Raw genomic sequence first — 24,196 nt, forward strand, 5'->3', positions numbered from 1 at the left:
TAGGGTAATCTTAACAATTCTGTCCACCTAACAAGATTATTTGAAACATGCTGATTTCTTTCATCTTTTGTTTTGCAATTACGCCATGCAATAGCATTTTGTCGGAAATCTTCTAAATCCCTTGGTTTAAACCAATCAGTCATATCATCAAAATTACCAAAATTACCATTGTTAGCTCGTTTGTAGCACCGATGACAAGCTGCCAACGCTGATATATGGCCGCATAATTTTCTTGCAGCAGGAATATCGCTACTGCAACAGATAATTGCCATTCGTACTGTTTTGCCAGTTGGATTATTCGGCGTTTTTATAATAACTCCTGTCCAAAATTCGAGTCATTCTGTAACAATTGGCGATAAAAAATGATTTATGTTATCTGCATGTACTTCGTGCGGTCCTGGAAGTAGTCCTAGGATTAGCATATTCTCCTGTCTAAATCGGATTTCATGAGGAAGATTGCATATTACCCCATAAATCACACCCGTGCTATATATTGTTCGATCGAAAGGTTGAAACCAATCGAGGTTAATCATTATTCCTAGATTGGAATCAGCAAGTTCGGGCGTAAAAAATAAGGTATCATCCGACTTGAATGTTTTCCAAACCTCTCCATCATAAATGTCTGCTAATATATCTCCGTTAACATGCCGATTTGCCCATTTTGCTAAATTTTGTTCAAAATTAGGACGTTGATACATAGTAAAAATTTGTGTTTTTAAATCTGGCATAGGGAATACTATGCAAGGACGCTTTATATAACCATTATTTACTGGAACGTTCTTTAGCAATTCCTCTCCGCAAACCTCCCTATACTTTTTCATCGGATGTTTAGGAAACTCAACTCGACTACACTTGAGTCCTGGTGACGCTTCCGTTACTTGTTCATTTTGTCCTAAAATTTCCCCAATTTTATACAGATTGTTACATTTCGGGCACACAGCATATGTTTTTGTTGCCTTGTCAATGCGTAGCAATTTCTTTGCAGAATAGGATGAGGATGGGAAATTAGCAAATCTTTTTGGATCAGCATCTTTCAATACTTGGCTAAAGAATCCAATCAAGGAAGATATGGAAACCTCGGAATGACAGAATCTTGATTGATACTTAAATATCCATATAAGTATCCAAGATTCAGAAAATTCTACATCTGAATCAGCACACATGAAATCTTCATCATCGCCAAAATCCTCTAATTCAGGAGCAGCGAATCGTTCATCATCAGAAGTTTCATCATTCAAGTCTTCACTTTGGTCGTCATCAATCGGTGAGCTGAAGCCAGTATCTTCGTTATCAAGTTCATCAATCAATACATCATTAACAGCTGATTCCACTGCTTTAAATTTCTCTTTTCTTTCTCGTTTAGTCGGGATGTGAATTGGTTCTTGCGATTCGGATGTTGATGAACTTGATGAACCCGATGAACTTGAGGATGCGTTTGAAGTTTCATCATTATTATTGTCTATTTGAACTCGCTTTGATACTGATTTACTGACCTTTGTAGATCTTGATAAACGATTCATCTGCTCATATTCAGCCTCGTGTTTTACTTTTGTTCTTGGATCAACTAATTTTCCGTTACATTCATCACAATGACACGAGACTTTTTTTCTGGGTTTGATTGCAGGTTTTGGTGGCATATTATTATCAATTGCAATATATCAGATTATAACTTATTATTCAAGATAGAATCGGTACGCGTTATATCGGAATTGACTCAATAATTTTTCTTAATACTGAAAGTTCACTGTTACGTTAATCAATCGGTATAAAATTCATATTAATTAAGTAAATTTAGTATAGTATTAGATTAATTATTCCGATTTATTCAAAATTAAGCAAAATTCAGTATAGTATTGGATTATATCACTCGATTTGTTTGGAAAATTAAGTAAAATTAGTATAGTATTGGATTAATTATTCCGATTTTTTTGAAAAATTAAGCAAAATTCAGTATAGTATTAGATTATATCATTTGATTTGTTTGGAAAATTAAGCAAAATTCAGTATAGTATTGGATTAATTATTCCGATTTTTTTGAAAAATTAAGCAAAATTCAGTATAGTATTAGATTATATCATTCGATTTGTTTGGAAAATTAAGCAAAATTAGTATAGTATTGGATTAATTATTCCATTTTTTTTTGAAATTGGCAAAGTTTAGTATAATATTAGATTATATCACTCGATTTGTTTGGAAAATAGTTTAATTGTATAAGTTAAATAGTTTAATAGTATAAGTTAGCTTAATAATATATCCGGAGTAATTAAATTGATCAAAATAAAAACTGATCAAAAAAATAGACATAAAAAGGCCATTTTTTCTTAAAAAAAAAATTCTCCCTTTTTCTCGTTTGTTAATTTTTGGTACAATAATAATTCTTTTACAATAATCTTTTATTATGGAACAAAGTCATAAAAGTGATAGGTCAGGTAGAAGCCATACCAGATCACATACTAAAAGTCGTCGAACCAGCAGAAGCCGAACCAAATCACATCATCGAACTGGCAGAAGCCGTACTAGATCACATACTAAAAGTCGTCGAACCAGCAGAAGCCGAACCAGATCACATCATCGAACTGGCAGAAGCCGTACCAGATCAAATACCAAAAGTCGCACCCAAAGTCATACCAATGAAAGGGAGAATGGTCCATTTCATTTGGTTTTGCCCCCTGAATTGGAGCATACCTACGAAATTGGTAAGCTTCATTCCAATCAGTTACATTCTGTACTGTGTAACATATTTTGTATAATGACGAAACCTCAACAATTATATCATCTATTTGTTAACGATATGAAACTATTTAACGCTTTTTCGTCTGTTTGTTAACGATTATCTGAGTATTTAACGAAACCTCAACAATTTTATCATCTATTTGTTAACGATATGAAACTATTTAACGCTTTTTCGTCTGTTTGTTAACGATTATCTGAGTATTTAACGAAACCTCAACAATTTTATCGTCTATTCGTTAATGATATGAAACTATTTAACGAACTAACTATTTACCAATTTTTCATTTAAGAAAAAAATTCAAAAATTTCTACTAGTGAAAGCAATCGGTTGACATATTTGCTAGAATGTTTGAGGAAATATGATGAAGATAATCAAACTAAGATGTCAGAATCGAGCGCCACACTCCAGGATACATCGTCATCATCCATTAAAGCTTCCAACATACCTACCGAAATTGTTTCTTCTGATAGTAATGAGAGCGGTAAAGAGTAAACATCAAAGATATCAGAATCGAGCGCCAAACTCCAGGATACATCATCATCATCCATTATAGCTTCAAACAAACCCACTGAAATTGTTTCTTCTGATAGTAATGAGAGCGGTAAAAAAGAGCAAACATCAAAGATATCAGAATTAAATACTAAACTCCAGGATACATCATCATTATTTGTTAAAGCTTCCAACAAACCCACCGGATTTGTTTCTTCTGATGATGAGAGCGGTAAAAAGCAAACATCAAAGGTACCAGAATCGAGTGCTAAACTCCAGGATACATCATCATCATTATTTATTAAAGATTTTAGGAAAAAACCCACCGGATTTGTTTCTTCTGATGATGAAAGCGGTAAAAAAGATCATCAACCAAGTAAAAAGAAATCCAAGATGCCCGAGAAGTCTAAGAAATCTTCTAACAAATCTACTGAGGTCGTTTCTTCCGATGATGAAAGCCACCAACCAAAAAAAAATAGCAAGAATAGCAAAAAGAAATCCAAATCTAAGAAGTCCAAGAAGCAAAGAAAACGAAAACAATCAACTTCTCGATCAGATTCTCGGTCAAATTCAAGTTCAGAGAGAACTAGCGGATTGGAAACTGATTCTAGTCCAGCTGCTCCCAGGAAAGTAACTTATCACAGTTTAACAGAATTACCAAAAGATACGAAAGATAACTTGCGTGTAAGTAATTATTTAATTTCGAATTTATTTAAATGCATGAAACTAACACAAATAAATATTTAGCGAGAAGTAAAATGGAATATCAAACGAATGCCTACAGGCAGTCAACTCGACATCAATAAAACTTTCGAGTCGCAGAAGGATCTGGTAACGAAAATAATCATTCCCGCTCTATTCAAAGTGTTAGATACCAACGCGTATCCGGTTAGCGAAGGCGTGCTATACGAAATGATTCATCAGTGCCACCACCATCAGAGAGAAGATTTATTAAAAAAAGAGAAATCCAAATCTGAGCGAACTGAAGAAACCAAAAGAAAACATGGCAATTCACGCTGAAGCGAGGTAATATTATATTAATTGAGTTTATTTATGAAACATTAGCTAATTAGCCATTAAAATTGAGAGAATAGAAACGAATAAGACGAACGAACATGGTCAGACATTTACAACTATTAGACGATCCAATTGTCTCAAAGTTAAAGAAATTGGAACTCAATCCAATCATGTTAGAAAATGCGTATCATAGTCCGGAGGAGTCCGAAGTTGATTCGGACAATGATTCAAATGAAAATCGTATTGTAATACGAGATATCAAGTGGAGAAGCGATTGCGTAAGTAAATAATTTTCGCAAATTGTACATTATATTAGCTACTTTGGTAATCCGATTGTATTTTTTAGTTGCGAATGTTTTTAAGAGACTATTTGGACGTATTATTTTATCAGCAAACAGTTGATAAAAGAAGACGAAAACGAGTTTTCGATAATTCTCAGTATGCTCTGGGGGAGGAAACTGCTCCATTAAACGCACCTCGATGGACGAGATCTGGATACAAAGGATCGATGTTATCGATTATAACCGGGGAGTTAAAGAAATATAGAGAAAATGATGATGATGATGATATTGGACACCATTCAAGAAAGAAACCAAAATCGGTTGAAGGGATCCATGATGATGATGATATTGGACACCATTCAAGAAAGAAACCAAAATCGGTTGAAGGGATCCATAATGTCAAATAAAATTCTTATTAAAATTCTTATATAAAATTTAATTAACTATCATAATATATTAGTCATATAGAATATTTTAGACTAGTAGTATTAATATTACATTCTGCTAATTTTACATCTAATAATATATAATAAATTGAAATTAATTAATTGCGTGTAATATAAATCTGATATAATAAATTGATAAATTAAGTAGCAATTTGGAATCAATCGAAAGCATGTATTGATTCTATATTTTGATTTTTTTTACAATCGGACATAGCCTATTGATTACTTTTTAATAAATTATGTGTATATATTGATACAATTAACCAAAATGACATCAATCGGTAAGCTTCTAAATAAGAAAAATGGATAACAATAGGTTAATCTAACAAGTAAATAAAAAAAACTGGATAACAATAAGGTCAATCCTATTGATATCCAGTTGCGAACGAATAGGTACCCTATTGATAACCTTACAGGACCCCGAAATATACATAAAAGGGTCAGGTCAGAGTTTGCGTATAATGAGTCAAAAAAATCATGTAGATCATTCCTTTTATGGATAATCCCAGCCAAAATAATATTTACTAATTTAGATAATGGCTGAAATTATCATAATTCCGGCCCTGAAAGAATGCGTATTTTGGACCACTTCTGGACCTGACCTCTACATATATATTTCAGGGTCCTAACCTTACCCTGCACGATTGGGGCCATTTTATAGTTACCAATCGGGTACCTTGCAAAAATAAATAAAAAAAAATCGGGGACCATCTAGGTCCTTTTAGGATAGCCTAGATAGTCCCCGATTTGGCAGCTTTCGACCTGTGATTATTAGTAAACTAATAAGTATTAAAATCAGAACTAAGATTATAACAATATAGTACGATCTATAATATACTTAAAGTTGTTATCAGAGCTATCTAAATATCGGGCATTCATTAGTACATATTCAAACAGATGGTTATGAAAAAAGTGGACAGTATTAATTCTGTTATCAGATGGCCAATGAGATCTATTCTTAGATTTCTGAGTTCTATAACCATCTTCACACGTAAAATGTACTATCCAAATATCATTTGTAAATAGTTCTTCAGCATACTTAAGCACCCTTTTAAAGTATTTATTAAGTTCACTTTTTGTTGCAGTGGCTAAAAGCTTGAGAATAATTGTTTGACATGTCATTTTAATTACTATGTCACCATATGAGTGCTCATCACTAGTGTTGGTCTCCATAAATAGTTGTAATTTATAAGTCCAAAAATCAAGTAAATATAATGGTTGTAAATCAAAATTATCATTTTTTAGCTAACCACAATAGTGTAAAATTTACAGCCAATTTACAACTTATATTTATAATATTACAACCACTAAAGGTTGTAATTCAATATATAATAATCATTACTTATGGCAACCAACCTTACTCATCATTTTTGTTATCAAAATATTTAACCAGATGTCACTACCCAGTTATCTCAAAGCCACCCCTCTTAACAAGCCAGTTAACCAGGATTCTATTCAGTTCTGTATCATACACGCTTTCTCTAAAAACCTGTTCTATATCTACACCATCCACATTTATATCATGTGTAATTTTAAATGACCTATCAAATGTATTGGTAATGATATCTTTATCAAAGAACTGGATGGCTGTCTACAAAATGTTGATAATATCTAAAAAGCCATTTTTTTTAGGAATTGCACTTTCCAGGGAAGACTTGTATACTTTAGGAATAACTTGTTGCTGAATCAGTCTATTTATAAGAGTAGATGACATTTTAAACTTATTCTTCGTCTTTTTATTCCTGATTAATACACTCTCAGCTACCAAGAATTGTATTAGATTTCATTCTTCATCATTGTAGATCTGCATATAATCAAGGAATCCTAGGAAAGAAAATCAACAGCAGGCTTGAACTTATTTTTCTTAAGCGTTTTGATCATATTATTGAAGGTAAAATATTCAATATTTCTTTTTGCAATAGCGTTAAAGTAAACTCAAACCAGCTTGAAAAGTTAAGCTTATTATCTTTGTCAATTTCATAAATTAAAGGTCTCTTTCTCTCAAGCTCTAATGGATAACTGCTTGTAGCTGTAAGAAAATTAGTAAGAATGATTTAATAAAATATATAACTTATGACACCAAGTTTCTATTATGCATTTCTTACTTTCTTCCATTAAAGGTCTCTTTTTCTTGAGTTCTAATGGATAATAAGAAAGCATATTCAATATTATTGACAAATGTAATGATGAAAATATATACCATTGTTTCAACTGTAGGTTTTTTCTTCAAGAGTAAAAAAATTAGGAGATACCTTACCAGTGGTAGTTGTAATAACAGCAATGATGCTGATGTTATCTTCCTCCTTAGATTTATATCCATCTTGAAAATATTTCATAAACTTGCTTTGATTTTTCATAATCACACCTCCAAGGTTTTTAATATCCTCTTCAATAGAATTAGAGTTAAGCTTATTATCATCAATGTTGACATTGAAACCTCTGAACCCTCATAAGAGTTGTCATGTCAAATCAGATTTCATGAATAAAAGTTAGTATCAAGTGATGTTAGTAATACAAAACATGTGATTAACAAAAATAAAATACAACTTCAAATCATAACTTAGTTTATTAAAATGATTAGGACCTATATTTATATAAAATATAGTAACACAAAATATTCCTTTTCAAGAACTATGATGTAATAAATAACATCATATACCCAGTTTATACTTATATATATGATAGGAGTAATGCCCATCATCTGTGCATCATATTCTTATGTAGATCATATTCTAGATCAGTTTATACTCATGACCTGGAGTATTGATCTGCATTTCTGGTAAATTCCTTAATTCTATTTCTTTAATTCTATAATTCCTACTCTACCTATGACTTCTGTTTTTCATTAATTTATGCTTGGTTTCTGCTGGTTACATATTTCCCCCTCAACAAATTGTGGCCCCACAATTCTAAATAAATTAATAAAATGCTATTATCTATTTAATCTATCTATATCTATATATACTTCTATATACTTCAATAAGAATCAAATTCAGATCTCGATCTACTAAATCAAGCATGCAATATCACTTGACTTGCTGCATTTCATCGATTATTCTTCTACTGCAACTTCAACTTGTTATCTGATTTACTATACTTTTCTGCATTATTTACATAATTTTGTATAAGTAGCAGATTTAAATCTTCTTCTTTTTCTATATTTTACTGTACCTCTTTGTACCATTTTGTATTCTCTAAAATTTCCTTATTTAGTAATAATCTATTTCCTTTCTTAATTTGGCAATTTAATCACTTGATTTAAAATTCTAACTTCTCTTTATAATAGGTATATGATTTTTCTGATATCATCCTTAAAATATTTTTCTAAATCATTAATTTTCCATATCTGAATTTCTATTGGTTTATTTTTTGTACTTCTATTGATTTTCTTGTTTATCATCTTATTTTAACATTTTTGTCGATCATCCATTAATTAATTACTGTGACTTTTTAATGATTTGGATTTTTGTTTCATATAAAATTTGATGGTTTCATCTGCTTTTTAATTTCTTTTTTCAGAAATTGTTGTATTTTTCTTTGCTGTTTTTCTTGTAATATTTTTTTCTTATAATTTCTTCAGTTATTTTCTACTTTTTGTTATCTGTGGTTTCTTCTTATTAGAATTTTCCATATGTTTCTTTTCTCATTATCCAATTGTTGTCATATGTTCATCATATATTCATCATGCATTTTTCCAAATTTAATACGAATTTTTTTGTGACTTCTTCAAGATTGTCATGTGATATCTTTGTATTATTACTGTGATATTTTGTAATTATCAAACTAGAGTTATACTCTAGGGCCGGTGACCGGCCCTTACTAAGAGTAGGATATATACCATAAATTTTAACACTTATTTGCAGAAACAATAATATTGGTAATAAATACATTATATAATTTAATTTTTATTTGAAATAAATAAATAATTTATTTTATTTTTTTTTCCATCTAAAATAATTTAATTTATTGTTTTTTGCATTTTGATTTAATAATCTTGTAATTGGCTTTAAAAGAAGAAATATTATGAATTTTTTAATTTATAAAAAACATTTAACAATTTTTTTTTAAAAAAATTTTTCAGTTTCTAACCATGCTGTAGTAAACTTTTTAAAAATTTTATATAAAACATATATTATAATTTATATTCATATTAAAAATAAAATTATTCAATAAAATTTATTTCACACGAATCAAATTTGGATGATTCTATGTCCACATTTTTTTTTTATTTGTGTAATATATATAATTTTTTTTAATAAATCAATTTATGTAATATATATTTTAATAAGTAAATTCATATAACTTTTTTTTGATAATTAAATTCATATAATGTTTTTTTTAATAAATTCATGTAATGTTTTTTTTAAAATAAATTTGTATAATATTTTTTTAGTAAAAAAATTTAATAAATTCGGATATATAATTTTTTTAATAAATCAATTCATGTAATATATATTTTAATAAGTAAACTCGTTAATTTTTTTTAATAATTAAATTTGTATAATTTTTTTAAATAATCACTAAATTTGTATAATGCTTTTTTTTTAATAAATAAACTCATATAATGTTTTTTAATAAATAAATTCATATAATTTTTTTTTAATATATAATGCTTTTGTTCTTTAATAAATAAATTTATATAATGTTTCTTTTAATAAATAAATTTATATAATGTTTCTTTTAATAAATAAATTTATATAATGTTTTTTTTTAAAATAAATTTGTATAATATTTTTTTAATAAATAAATTTAATAAATTCGGGTATATGTATTTTTTTTAACAAAATAAAATTCAGATATATATTTTTAACAAAATTCGGATATATTAATAAAATTTGGATATATATATTATATATTTTAATAAAATTCAAATATATTTATTTTTAATTCGGATATATGTATTTGGGTAACATTATTTGGACCTGTCGCCATGGCGACTCTATCACATAACTTAATAAAATTTTAATTGGCTGATTCATTTTTGATCGGTTAATTTTTAAAGAATATTTTATTTAAAGTAAAATTTTATTTGTTAAAATACAATATAAAAACTATAAAATTATACACTTAGTGGATTATATTTTATTGATTAGAGAAATAAAAACTAACAATAATGGCAAATAGTGATAAAAAAAAAAAGAAAAATTACAATAATAAAATGAAAAAAATGCTAATAAATAAGCAAAAAAAGGAAATAGAAGATATAACGTTAATAATTATGAAAGAAAAAAGGAAACAAAAAGAAATGACGTGGGATGAAAAGAAAAAAAATGAAAAAAGTGTAAAAAGGATAATAAGGACAAAAGAAAGTGTAATAAGATGATAAGGATGAAAGGGAAGTGAAAGGGAAATGTAAAAGAAGTGAAAAGGGTGTTAGAAGATGAAAAGAAAGTGAGAAAGATGATAGTGAACAAAATGAAGTGAGAAGGAAGTAAAAGGGTGTTAGAAGATGAAAAGAAAGTGAGAAAGATGATGGTGAACGAAAATGAAGTGGGAAGGGAGTAAAAAAGAATAATAGAAGATGAAAAAGAAGTGAGAAAGATGATGGTGAACAAAAATGAAGTGAAAAGAAAGTGAGAAGGAAGTGTAAAGGGTGATAGGAAAAGAAAAGAAAGTGAAAATAATAATGAAAAATAAAAGAAATAAAAGGATGATGGAGAATAAAAAAGAAGTAAAAAGGAGAAAGAAATAAAATAATAAAGGGTAAAAAAGAAGTGAAAAGAACGATAGAAAGACGAAAAAAAGTGAAGAAAAAATAATCAAAACCACCACCCATAAAAAAAGGAACAAAGAAATGACTGGTTAGTATTATTTCAAATAAAATGAAAAAGTAATAAAAACAGAAAGATATAAAAAGTAATAAAGAAAGATATACATTAAATAAAAAGAAGCCATCCCATTATCTAAAGAAAAAATAAAGTTAGCGTTAATAATAAAGTAAAGAGTCATTAAATACAATAAAATAATGAAAAAAAACAAAAAAAATTGCCTTAAAAAAAAGTCATTTTCAAGCCGAAATAGCACTGCAATAAAAAAAAAGGAAAAAAAATTATCGTTATCTAATAAACAAATAAACATTTATCAGATGACACGATGATCATGTTTGTGTAGCCAATAAAAAAATATAAATTTATTACATAATCAGGGGTCATCATGCTGACCCGGGTTGCCAATTACATTTTCCCTATTTTTATATATATATATATATATTGACCTTCAATTCCTATTATAATTACAAGAATTAGCCTCCTGAATAATGTATACGAATAATAAATATTTCCTTGATGTTAATATATAGTTAGCTCTTAGATATTTGGCCAGTCAATTCATAATTCCTTGATGACAATATATGGTTAGCTCTTGGATTTTGATCATGCTGCAGATCATGATCAATTTTTTTTTTTTATATAAACGACCATTGTTCGTAATATTGAACTCAATATCAACTCAATATCAATATCAATATTAATATCAATTCAATTTCAATTCAATTCAATATCAATATCAATATCAATATCAATAATATAAAAAACGTACCCTATACTTAGCGCATAAGAGCTAACCAAATTAGTAAAATTTTCCTTCCTTTCCAGGATAGCACAATTAGCAGAACAACCAATCACAAGGAATATCACTATTAAAATGAAGATCACCTGATATCATTAACTATATAGCGTGATCTGTATATGGTGTCAATTATCACTTTATTCTTTCGCAATTATCACTTCATCTGGAAATTTCCATGGTGTTTTTATACCAGATTTCTTTTAGGTCTTTTCTCAAAATTTCCATTAATTTTTCCTAGTTTTCTGAATTATTTTTGAGTCATATGATTTCAAGTCATGTGATTTTAGTTATATGATCTCCATTTATGTGGTTATATCCATAAACCATTAATTTAAAAAAGTTTGAGATATCTCTTATACCTTTCTGATTACATTGTGATTATAGACTCTTGATAAACTTTGGTGATTTGTAGTGATGCAATGCAGCAAATAATATAGATACTTTAACAAAAAATTAATCATAATAAAAAAAACCTGGTATTTATTAAAAAAGGAGGAATTTAGGTCATATGAGTGGTCATACAATTTGACCATATTTGACTAATCAGTAGCTTTTTTTTACTTACACAGATAAAGTACAGTAACTCTTTGTAACATAAGATTTTCATACTGGAACTGAAACTGACCTAAAAAAGAAACTGAAAAGTCAGTACATGTAATATATTAAAAAGAGGTTACATAATTTATTAAGTTATAATTATTAAAATAATCTAGAGAATATTCTGATTTATGAGAAAAATAGTTAATTATTTGATTCAGAAAGTAATGTATGTTCACAAGAAATTATCAAGTAGTCAGCTTTATCTTACAGATCATATGGGGTCTTTGCAATAGAAAGGTACAAAACTCAAAAAAAATTTTAATTTTACTTTATATACTAATTATGTTTTTTTTACTAAAGCTACACAAATTCAACTTTTCGGTTCACATAATATCGAAATTATAAATTGACCTGGGGACCCAGGGTTTATTGTTTATTAATAAAAAAAGTTTATATATAAAATCATGACATCTGATTGGTTGACTTTTAAAGGGAAGAGTAATTAAAGAGTTCTCAGCCATGTGATAAACTTACTCCACCAATAAAATTACATATTGATCATGTGATAAACTTTTTATATATAAACTTTTTTTTATTGAAATTTGAAAAAGTGATCTGGCTGGGTGAAGTGAACTGAAAAATCAAATTTGTGTTGCCTAAAATAAATGCAAATTTAATATTAATTCAATTTTTAATTTTTTTTGAGTTTCATACCTTTCTATTGCAAAGACCCCATTATATTATTTCATACTGTTTAATTTTTAAAATTTTAGGTGAATAAATATTTCTGATGAACTATATATATACAAAGATTATTAAAAGATAAAATAGTAGTTTTATAGAACAGGATATATCTGATATTCAACATTAGGGATGGCAACAGTCAGTCACGGTCAGTTATCGGTCGGTCATAACCAGTTATGGGTCTTTGACCGACCGACCGTTTTTGCTAACCATTTTTCTGACTGTTTAACCGACCGTTTAACCATTTTTTTTAGTGAATTTAATTAAGAAAAAACGTTAAAAAGTTTTTTTTGATTAAATCCGCTAACAAAAGCATTATACAACTTTTTTTATTGATTCAGCTCATAAAAAAGTGTTAAATGAATAGGGTTGGTTAAATGGTCGGTTAACGATCGGTTAAATGGTCGGTTAAACGGTCGGTCAAACGGTCGGTCAAAACCGGTCGGTTAAATGGTCGGTCAGAACCTTTGACCGACCGATATCGGTCACGGTTATTAACCGGTCATGACCGGTTATGACCGTAACCATTGCCATCCCTATTCAACATCAGATAAAAATTGAAAAATAAAGACTCATCAAGTTTACATACAAAAAATATATCATATTTCAGGCTTTTTACTTTCAATGTTCTTGGAAATATTCTCAGTCAGCTCATTCAGCTGGCACATGATCACAAATTTTACGCTCAATAAATCTAAAGTCTATAACAAATGCCTTGGAATTAAAACACCTGCACTATCAGATGATACACAGATCTTCCTAATTACAAGAAATTCAGTCTACATGAAAAAGAGACTTATCATAGATGTAGACATTATCCATAGTAAAAAACAAATATAATGTTAGAATCACATAACTTAGTCTCTGATGATAAGGTAGCCTGCCATAAATAATAATTATTATATTTTGAATTACAACCTAGGTGGGCTGTAATATTGTAAACATAAGCTGTAAATCAATTGTAAATACTATACTATTGTGGTTAATTAAAAGATAGTTGGCTATTTACACTATCTGATGATTAAGCCAATGAATTCCACCCAAGGTACACCAAAAGTTTACCCATCAAGGGTAAGGTTATAAAACAAATCCAGCATTTATCTCAGAAGTACGTTGCACCAAAATACCACCTTCATACCTTGAAATGAAAAACTGGACATAAAGAGCTAAAAATGCTCGCTGCAAATACAACAAGAAATGCAGATTGTATTAAATTATTACCATGCAAGGAATGTAGATAATGGTGTAGTTAGCCGAAAAATTCAGCCTAAGGCGCAGTAAATTTTCGGCTAACAACACCCAGCCAAAAAAATTCATGTTGATCTTGAATATTTTTTGAATATTTTATTGGTTCAACATCTACTATTTTCGGCTAGATATTTACGGCTAACTACATTATTATTTTAAAAAAGTGTAGTTAGCCATAAATATCAAATGCAATACAATAATTTAAGTGGTAACAGGTAATGAAAATCCTGATTGTTCATATTATAATATTTACCATTAATTATTACAATAATAATAATTATATACTTTTCTTGATAATATTAATTTATATAATACAGAATCGTTAATTATTAAATGGTATTGTTTGGTGTAAAATTGTTTCTTTAAAATGTTTAATTTTAATATTTGCTTGTAAATAATTTTTAAATTCTTGGAAAATATTCAATAAAATGGATTTAAATATAATCAAAGATAATTTTTTTTTTAATAAACTTTTTTTCTTTGTTATAAAATTTGCTAAATTTACTGAAATACTTCACTTAGTAATTATGGATTCTATTTAAACAACTTTTAATTAAAACTAGAAAATTCCTTGCCAAATTACCAAGTTTAAGTGAAATAATGTCTTATGGACAAAAGCATAAAAAAATTCAAATTTTATCTTGTGATCTTTCATATGTAGATGTTTGTATATCTGAGGGTATAGTTATAGATGAAGGTGCATGTTTATTATTACCAGATGAATTTAATGGTTATATATATGCTGATACAACTGCTGATGGAAATTGCTTATATAATGCAGTATCCTATTTTTTTATTCACAAAAACTCTTTATCAACACAACTTCGTCTATTTACAATATTAGAGTCGATGGCATATGCTGATGAATAACTTGTCTTAGAAGTCTTTGAAAAAGATTATTCGTATTCAGATAGAGCATTTTTAAAAGCAAATAATAAGAAATATTAGCAAATAGAATATAGAAATATTACACCATTTGTTGCTGAGATTATGGAAATGTGTCATATAGGAGCATGGAGTCCATTAGGTGCTCTATATGGTTTAGCCTCAGTTAAATATTAGATCACGAAAATATGTAAAAAGCTCTCAGCCAAATAAAAAACAAAGGTTAAACAAAATTAAAGATGATGATCCCATTGAACAATGGAAAGAAACAAAAGTATCACTAGAGGATCAAATAATAGCAAATGGATTTGTTGAAGCATTTCAAAAGTGTAAAATTCTTTTAAAGGTATTACACAACAAATTGCTGCTGATGAAATTTGTGAATTAGCTAAATCACAAATTGGATTTAGACAATCAGCTGTTTCTAAAATTGTTAAAAAATCTGAATTATCTGCTAATGCATTGATGAGAAATGCTATTAAATTATGGATTGAGAAACAAACTGAAAGTAAGGCATTTGTGGTATGATTAAATTGAATAATAATATAATTAAAATAAATTTTGTTTGAACATTTATTATAGCTTAATAAAATATAAATGATTATAAAATTTTATATATTTTATAATTAAATAAGTTAAATATATTAAATATATATAAAATCATCACATTTTGATGTTGCCTCCTTGTCTTGCTGGTTCGCTTTGGTCTCCTGGAATATTATATATTGGCATTTCTTGCGCCTCTGGTTGGATATTTTCGGCTAACTACACTATTATTTAAAAAAAGTGTAGTTAGACGAAAATATTCAGCCGAAAATAGTAGATGTTGAACCAATAAAACATTCAATAAAATATTCTAGATCAACATGAATTTTTTTCGGCTGGGTGTTGTTAGCCGAAAATTTACTGCGCCTTCGGCTGAATTTTTCGGCTAACTACACCATTATTATTGTTATTACTAAAAAATCGATAGAACTATTACTTACACCAGTTACCGGGAAGCAAAAAAAAAAAGTGAATTTTTTTTTATAACCGGAACTAACTATTACCAATTAATTAATATTAGTAGTAAACGTCAGTTACCGAACATAAAGAAAGGGCAAAGTCCGATCTATTGTTGGAAAAAAAAATTTAAAAAAAGTAAAAAATTTCTAATGAAAAAAAAAATCCGATCTGTTGTTAAGAATTAAAAATCCCAAAAAAAAAATAAAAAAAAATTACTAAACGATCTATCGTTAAAAAAAAAAATAAATTGTTAAAAAAAAAATAAATAAATAAGTAATGAAAGAAAGGCCAAAATCTGATCTATTGTTAAAAAAAAATGTAAAAAAAAATCCCAAAGTTAATCTATTACGGTTAAAAAAAAAATAAAAATAAAAAAAAGTTACTAATCTATCGCGATAGTTTTTAAAAATTTTACAATATTAACTTAATAAGTTAATTGTCTATTACTTATTAATATTAGCAAAACTTTACAGAGGGTAGTCTAAACATGACATTGAATTTTTTTTGTTATATAGATTTTATTCGCCCAAATATACACTATACTCAATTAGTAAATAGCGTCCTTGATAAATTTCTTTTTTATCGTTTTTTTACATAAGATTAAATTGTATTGTGAAACTTAAATGCATTAAAGATACCTGTAAACTATAATTATTTTTATTATAAATTCTTTCCCTTCATGCAATATTTAAGCTAAATTAAATAATTTCTATAGGAAAATTTCAGATCATATTCTGAATTGAACTGCTCGTCTTCTCGAAGTTGGTTAGGATTCTTATTGATGCAATACAATTTCATTAGTGAATTTAGTAAGAATTATTATTGTACATGGCGCCGTACATTTAGATAAACTTTCCCTGCGTACTCTTTAAAAAAAAAATGTCAAGAAGTGGCCTGCATTACGCATTTGGCTGGAATTAAGCATGGCACAGGTAGTGAGTGACGAATATAGAATTGTTGAAAAAAAAAGTACGGAGGGTGTGATACAGATTATAACAAGTCACACTGCAGGCTGCAGCAATAGCTGAAAGCAAAAAAACGTACGTATTTGGCGTAATTTATGTTTATTTTTATTATATACTTAAATTTGTTTATTCCATTAAAAATATAAAATAAAAATAATTCTAATAGTAATTTAATTAAAGATATATTGCAAATTCACATTTTCCTCATCAAAAAATAAAATGTTAAGAATTTAGAATATTCTCAATAGTGAATGTAGTACAAGTATTATACCTTTAAAATTTTTTTATAATTCTCATTTCTTATATTTTGATATTAGATGATAAATCGGCAAAATTATTTTTTTGCAAACAACTCCGTACCAACAGATAAAGAATATTATACTAAGGAGACAAAGTCCTTTCATGTCAACTTTTTTTATAGAAATACATGTGATTTGTGTTGTATAGGCGTATGATTAAGCTTAGAAAATTATAAATTGCATAACAGTATAAAAAATTACACTTTTTCAGTTGGATGGCAAGAATAGGTGCGTATAATATAATAATAGGATCGTGTATTGTAATTATCTTGAAATCTGTCATCGTCTAATGTAGGCGCTTTATAGTTGTTATTTTTGATTAGAATTCAAATACTTTTTTTTAAAATGTACAACGTGTCAACGTAATAATAATGGCTTCGTGAATTACTATTTTCCTTAAGCATTTAATACTTTGACTAATTTGATTTTTAAAAAATTTTATGAAGAATCCTGGGCTTTTTCATATTTCTTTAAAAGCTCTCATAATTCTAAGCTGTGTCAGTTTTTGCTATAGTAAGTACCTTTTTTTTATTTTTTTTATCGGTTCTTAAGACTGAAGTTTTTTTTGAGATTTTTTTTCTGTTCTTTTTTTTGTAACCTGGAAAAAAAATTTATTTATTTATTTATTTATTTTTTATTTTTGGTTTTTATAAATAAAAATGGAAAAAAAGACGCTAACCATAGCACCGCAACGTCAACCCATCACTGATCCAAATCTAAAGAAGAAAAGAACAAAAACAAAAGGAAAATGAAAAAAAAAATTAAATTAATTGAAAAACTGTGAAAGGAATAAAAAAATATTATTAAAAAACCTGGTCTTAAAAGAATCGGTAGGGAGGGAAAAAATTTTTTTAAAAAAATCTGATAAGAAAATATTGGATTTTTAAAATCGGAGAGGACCAATAAATGAATAACTGAAATAATAATAATAAATCCGGTTTTCAAAATCGGAAAGAAGGAAATAAAAATTTTGGTTTAATTGTTATCTCAGCTTAACCGAAAAATTTCTTTTACTGTAGCCGATCGCATCGTCCCAAAATGATAGAAATGGCCGAAAAAGAAATATAATTAATAATAATAACTTAACTTTTTCCTATTGCATTACAAAAAAATTCCTATTATAACCGAAACTGGGTTAATCACAAAATCTTTACGGGTCAATAATTTAAGTTTTAAGTTTTGCAAACGTGATCATCCCGTTGATTTTTTTTTATTATTTGTCAGCCAAGTATGTTGATTTGAAACTGAAACTTGGTAATAAGCGTATGGATGATTTAGAAATCGAAAAGACTCTTGGTTCTCTGTTAGATGATTTTTTAAACACGTAATAAAACTGAAATGCATTAAACTTTGACAATCATATCTTGAAATGAAAAATTGGGCGTATTTTTTAATATTAACATTGATTAGATTTCATATTTAATCTAATCATATTCTCATTTTGGACGAAAAAAATTCCAGATAATTATACTAGCCTTTAAAATTTTTTTGTTAAAGAAAATCACTTTTTTGAGTTTTTAAGATTATTAAATTTTTACAAAAACGAGAAATTATTTCAAACTAATTAATTGTAGTATATATAAATTTGTTAAAATTTAACTTGCTTCTTTCGGTCAATTACATTTTGTTATACATGCATTGTATGTGTCACAACTGTCCCTATGTTTTTTAAAGTTAAAAAAGATAAATACAATGAATTTTCTTTAATTTTTTCAAATTTTAATTTTATATTACAATAAAGAAAATTAGAAGAAAATTCATATTTTATAAACTATATTATGACTTTACACATATTACGAAAAATTTAACCCGCTTGAATATAGTAATTATATTTAATCAATTACAGGATGGCAAGGACCATGAAAAATTGTTTAAATTTTAAATGTTGGCTTTCTCTTACAAGTCACATTATATAGTTTACGTAATGATTAAAGAGACCGCATAAATACTTATAGTGCGCTTGGAATTATTATTTTTAAATGAATATTGTACATAACTTCATATCAATTACTATATACAAGGATTAATTTTATTCACCTGATAAGGTTATATATAATATTTGATATCAAGCTGCGGAGATTACGCAAATTCTTTCTTGTTAATGTTTTTGATATATAAAATCTCTATTATCTTTATTATCTTTTAAAGTGAACAATTTCCTATCTATAAATTCCAAGTATTTTGTAAGCGCAGAAAGCTAAATATTTTTCATGGTATATTTGAGCGAATAAAGCAAATATATATAAAAGAAAGTAATAAAAACAATATAATTGGAGCGACCTAGTAGAAAATGGTAGCCGGATTTATTTGCCGGTTACACATGTCTGGTTACACATGATTTTATAGGCTCATATTTAAAAGTAGGTCACGAACTGACATTATGGTTAAAAATATTCGTTCACATTTTAAGTCATTGGAGAAAATGAATAACGATATTATAGTGCTAAAAAATACTCAAATTATGTCATGAACCTGGAAAGATTTAACAAGAATATAACATACTGAAAATAATTATATTAGAAACATAAAGAATATAGAGTAAGATATTGTACATAACATGATAATTTTATTTGTAAATCGAAATCGTAACCAAAAATGTGTAACCGGCAAATAAAGTGAATAAAGTGATGCTAGGATCGTTATTTAATTGGCTAAATGTAAATGTCACATGATCGTCGATCATTACCCATACACAACAATTGTGATATATTTCTGATACGCCATATTTTTGTTTGTGTATTACAGTTTTTAAATAAAGAAAAATGGCAATAGTACAAAGAAATGGAGGTTGTACAAACTCTGATATAAATTTTATAATACAACGAGTTTCTTAATTTCTCTTTACTTTTTGGACTTTATGTTTTTAGCGAGAAATAAAAAATGGAAGGAAATTCAAACCAGGTGAATAAATTTTATATGAATATTGGATATTTTGTTTAATTAAGATAATTAATAAGCTTACTTTATATTACAACTATATATAGAATGGAAGTTCATCGTTTGTTAATAGTTCCATCGAGTTCAGACTACCTCTGCTTGAAAACATATCCAATAATTGTATCCTTCTTGAGTTAGAGCAAGATGGATTTATTACACCTGATGAAAAGGCAGAAAAACTTATTAAAAATTTAACCAAATTAAATTATTTATTTGCTCTTAAATTACTTTTTGATACCCCATTTAACCAATTTTCGGATGAAGTTCTTCGAAATTCTTTGGTTGCATTAGCAGATCCGACGCATTTTGATTATTATGGAAAACAGAGTATGGTCAGACTAGAGTTACACATTCGTACCTGGGTTGCTGTATTGGAAAAGATTTGCGTGACACCAATGCGCTTAAGTAAAGAACTTCGAGATAAAGTTTATAGCTCTTTAGCAAAATTTGCAGAAATTCATAAAAAAACAACTCAAGTAATGCAAGAAGGAATTGATAATAATTTTAGGTCTGAATTTAATCAATTCAATCAATTACATGATAATAAAGAAGATGAAGGAATTATGAACAAACGAAATTATAATATTGACTTCTTATTAATTCATTTACGAGATACATTACATAGTTTACGTGATGATGAGACTTGGTTTCAAGAAATTATACGAAGAACCAAGGAATTACTTAAGGGTGCATTAAATATTACACCAGGAGCTTTATCAACACTAGCACCCGGAGTTGCTCTTCCAAATGATAATTGTTCGATCTTATCAATGCTCACTCAATTACGAAAAGGATTAAATTTTAAGTATCCAGTAGCGTCTTATTATGTAGATTGGAGAGTTATGTTGATAATTCAACATAATTTATTCAATTGGTCTGGTGGTACTGAAAATATAATTAGTAAAAAATTTCAAGAAATGGTATTAATGGAATATTTTTGGAGTTATTTAGAAAAAGAATGGATTGATGTTACTGATAATTCTATTTTAGATTCTCAATCAAAATTTGATGAAATATCAAATAAACTTGTTAAAGCTTTTAAAAATACTGGAAATTTCATTAATGATCTTGTTGGAAATGAACCTCTTGCTTTACCACATACTTTATGGTTTGGAATATTAGATCTCGCACAAAATCTTATCCAAAGATCCACTCGAAAATCCACTCATGGTCTATGTTATTATTTAGCAATTGAATCACTTAATAGAGCTCCCAGTAGTTTCATTCAATTTAAAGCAATTGAAATATTATTTCATTTACATAATATTAATCAACAAATGTTTTCAATAATTGAAATTGACTTTAATCAATACATTCAAAAATTAAATGAAACAGATTCAACAACAGATTCTTCAGAAAAATTTCAAAATTTGTTAGCGTTTGTTAAAAAAAAGTGTGCTGATGATTTTAATCTATTAAATTATAATATTGAAAAAGGAAAGGGAAAAGGAAAAGAAAAGAGTCTATCAATTCAAAATACAAACTTAACAAAAAAAATTTCGAAATTGGGTGAAATTTTAGAAATGATTGCAAATGAAATGACTTGCCCGATTGATCATGAACCAACAGATCAATTATGTGTTTTACAATGTCAACATATATTATCATTTAATAATTTAAAAAAATTGAAACAGAAAAATTGCCCTAAATGTCGAGAAAATATTGAAGATAATGGTATTAGATATTTACCACAAAATGTTATTTATAAACATTTATATTCCCAATTTTTTGAAGCTGGACATATTTTACCTTCAATTGAAGTAGAAGATTTAACAAACAACCAATATGATGATAGTGATTCAGATGATTCAGAAGTTGATCTTATGTTAACTAAGAAAAAGAAAATTCTAAAAGCAATTAGGTTAAATCCAAATATATCATTAAAATCAATATTCCAAATTAGAAAAAAACAGCATCCAACATATCTAAATGCTATTAAAGAATTAAAAGAAAAAAATTATAAAAATGCTGAACATTGGTGTAAAGAGTTTCTTAAAACCTATCCAGAAAGTTATTCTATAAGATGTATTTTAGCTTACACTTATAGATGTCTCAATAATTATAAACAAGCACATTTACATTTAAATGAAGCTATTGAGCTGAAAGGAAAAAAGCTCAATGCCTGGTATATTCGTGGAGAAATTCATTTAAGACAGGGCAATTATGATGATGCAGTAAGAGATTTAATAACTTCAATAACTTCAATAAATTATAATGCTAAAATGAATTTTTTATATATAATGATTGGAATTAGTTATTGTAATAGTAATGATAATGAAGATGCCTTAAAATATTTTGATAATGTATTACAAAATGATCCAAATAATCATTTATGTCTTAGGTACTGTGCTTATATTTATGAAAAGCAAGGAAAATTCTCAGATACTCTAAAGATGTTAGATAAATTGCTCAAGATTAATGAGAAAGATTCATTAATTTTATGTTATTATGGAGAAACTATAAGTAAAATGAAAAAGTATGATAGTGCTATAACATATTTTACAAAAGCAAGTAATATAGATCCAGAAAATATTCATAATTTAACTAAGAGAGCTATTATATATTGTATTCTTCAAGAATATGAAAAAGCTTTATTGGATATTAATAATATCATACAATTAGATACTTGTAAGGGATTAATATATTTTATAATGGCAGATAATATTGAATTAGATCCTAATATTGATTGGAATCTAAAGTTTTTGAATCTTATTTCTAAGATTAATGAATTCGCTAATATAAATCATGATGAATCATTGCTTTTGATGAGATGCACAATATATATTAGATTAAAAAAATATGAAGATGCAGTATTAGATTTAGATAGATTGTTTGAGATAAATGAAGATATCTCATTTGCTTATTTATTACAAAAATATTCAGATTTTTGGTTATACTTGTGTAAATCATATCTTCTTAATGATCGGGTTCATCTTGGAATTACTAATTATTTTGACCTTTATATGTATAGAGGTAAGTACATTTAAATTTAATATTCTACAAATTAATATTAATTACTACATTCTAATAGTGGATTTTTACAGTAAAAGGGATTTATTTTATGTCCCATCTTATGAAGTTTAATTGTAAATATCAAATTCAATTTCGAGAAAGTTATTTAAATGGGTAAATATATTTGTAATAGTATTTACAATTTGGGTAATCATATATAAATTAATGGCTTTAATAATCTGTTTTCAAGGCGCATATTATCTCTTAAAGGCATTTATTTAAGCTTGCCCGAATTTTCTATTGCCGATATGCCTTCTGTCAAAAATGCATTCTATGATATAATTTGGAAAATAAATATCAAAAAAATAATTTCGTCGGACTGTTTTATTAAATTTATAGTTGAAAGAAAATGTTCAGTAAGTGTAATTAATAACAAATATTTAGTTTATTTAATTTAATTAACAACAACTAATACGTGAGTAATTCTGTAATTTCATATAAGTTTATCAATAAGTCGAAAAAGGAATATGTATTACAATATGAAGATATATTAGAACTTGAAGGATTAGGTTGGATTTCATATGTGACATTTTGCCCTATATACCTACATGGATACGATCAGATACAACTTTCAATTGTAACACAAGAGGATTCTATTGATATGGTTTGCAATTTTGTTCTTATTCTTTCAATATGTACAGAATATATGAATTATAACATTATCATTCCTTTATTTATTATAGCAAATAGAATATGCCAGACTTACTTACAGTCATCATGAAGAACGAATTTATTTTCCTAAAACGGATTATTTATTACCATTTTATGCAAAAAATATTCCAGAAACTTTTAAGGACAAGTATTTTTTAAGAAAAGAAACAGAAAATTTACTTGAATTAAATGACATTATTGATAACCTATAAATTATAAATAGTTATACTATATATATCATCTCTAAGAAAGTGGGTTATAATTTAGTTATTTTATATTTATAATATATATAAGACGCAAAAATAATACAAAAATTATTAAATTATTAAATCCATCCCACTTCAACAGCTTTTATGATATCAGACTGTTGACATTC

At 27.2% G+C, this 24,196-nt stretch overlaps 7 protein-coding genes across 7 annotated transcripts; 5 read left to right on the forward strand and 2 right to left on the reverse strand.

Annotated features, from left to right (window-relative positions):
* Window positions 1–532: 532 nt before the first annotated feature.
* On the reverse strand, window positions 533–1,637 carry OCT59_015654 (uncharacterized protein; the record flags this gene model as incomplete). Its single annotated transcript, XM_066140173.1, has 2 exons — window positions 533–538; window positions 606–1,637. 2 exons carry the CDS (start codon window positions 1,635–1,637, stop codon window positions 533–535), a joined length of 1,038 nt encoding a protein of 345 aa, XP_066002981.1.
* A 761-nt stretch (window positions 1,638–2,398) lies between these two features.
* On the forward strand, window positions 2,399–4,243 carry OCT59_015655 (uncharacterized protein; the record flags this gene model as incomplete). Its single annotated transcript, XM_066140174.1, has 4 exons — window positions 2,399–2,696; window positions 3,024–3,215; window positions 3,288–3,907; window positions 3,971–4,243. The coding sequence occupies 4 exons, from the start codon at window positions 2,399–2,401 to the stop codon at window positions 4,241–4,243; spliced, it is 1,383 nt and encodes a 460-aa protein (XP_066002982.1).
* Window positions 4,244–4,338: 95 nt separating this feature from the next.
* OCT59_015656 (uncharacterized protein) lies at window positions 4,339–4,928 on the forward strand (the record flags this gene model as incomplete). Its single annotated transcript, XM_025310956.2, has 2 exons — window positions 4,339–4,518; window positions 4,587–4,928. 2 exons carry the CDS (start codon window positions 4,339–4,341, stop codon window positions 4,926–4,928), a joined length of 522 nt encoding a protein of 173 aa, XP_025176512.2.
* Window positions 4,929–6,844: 1,916 nt separating this feature from the next.
* Window positions 6,845–7,324, reverse strand: OCT59_015657 (uncharacterized protein; the record flags this gene model as incomplete). Its single annotated transcript, XM_025328367.2, has 3 exons — window positions 6,845–6,996; window positions 7,073–7,105; window positions 7,225–7,324. The coding sequence occupies 3 exons, from the start codon at window positions 7,322–7,324 to the stop codon at window positions 6,845–6,847; spliced, it is 285 nt and encodes a 94-aa protein (XP_025166956.2).
* Window positions 7,325–14,666: 7,342 nt separating this feature from the next.
* Window positions 14,667–14,936, forward strand: OCT59_015658 (uncharacterized protein; the record flags this gene model as incomplete). The annotated part of the gene is made up of 1 exon (XM_066140176.1): window positions 14,667–14,936. One exon carries the CDS (start codon window positions 14,667–14,669, stop codon window positions 14,934–14,936), a length of 270 nt encoding a protein of 89 aa, XP_066002983.1.
* Window positions 14,937–15,056: 120 nt separating this feature from the next.
* On the forward strand, window positions 15,057–15,479 carry OCT59_015659 (uncharacterized protein; the record flags this gene model as incomplete). The annotated part of the gene is made up of 2 exons (XM_066140177.1): window positions 15,057–15,105; window positions 15,298–15,479. The coding sequence occupies 2 exons, from the start codon at window positions 15,057–15,059 to the stop codon at window positions 15,477–15,479; spliced, it is 231 nt and encodes a 76-aa protein (XP_066002984.1).
* Window positions 15,480–20,100: 4,621 nt separating this feature from the next.
* Window positions 20,101–24,177, forward strand: OCT59_015660 (uncharacterized protein; the record flags this gene model as incomplete). Its single annotated transcript, XM_066140178.1, has 8 exons — window positions 20,101–20,121; window positions 20,205–23,130; window positions 23,202–23,283; window positions 23,360–23,525; window positions 23,612–23,773; window positions 23,853–23,968; window positions 24,044–24,071; window positions 24,169–24,177. 8 exons carry the CDS (start codon window positions 20,101–20,103, stop codon window positions 24,175–24,177), a joined length of 3,510 nt encoding a protein of 1,169 aa, XP_066002985.1.
* Window positions 24,178–24,196: the final 19 nt, after the last annotated feature.

Source organism: Rhizophagus irregularis, chromosome 23 (genome assembly GCF_026210795.1).
Source record: "Rhizophagus irregularis chromosome 23, complete sequence".
NCBI classification, from domain to species: domain Eukaryota; kingdom Fungi; phylum Glomeromycota; class Glomeromycetes; order Glomerales; family Glomeraceae; genus Rhizophagus; species Rhizophagus irregularis.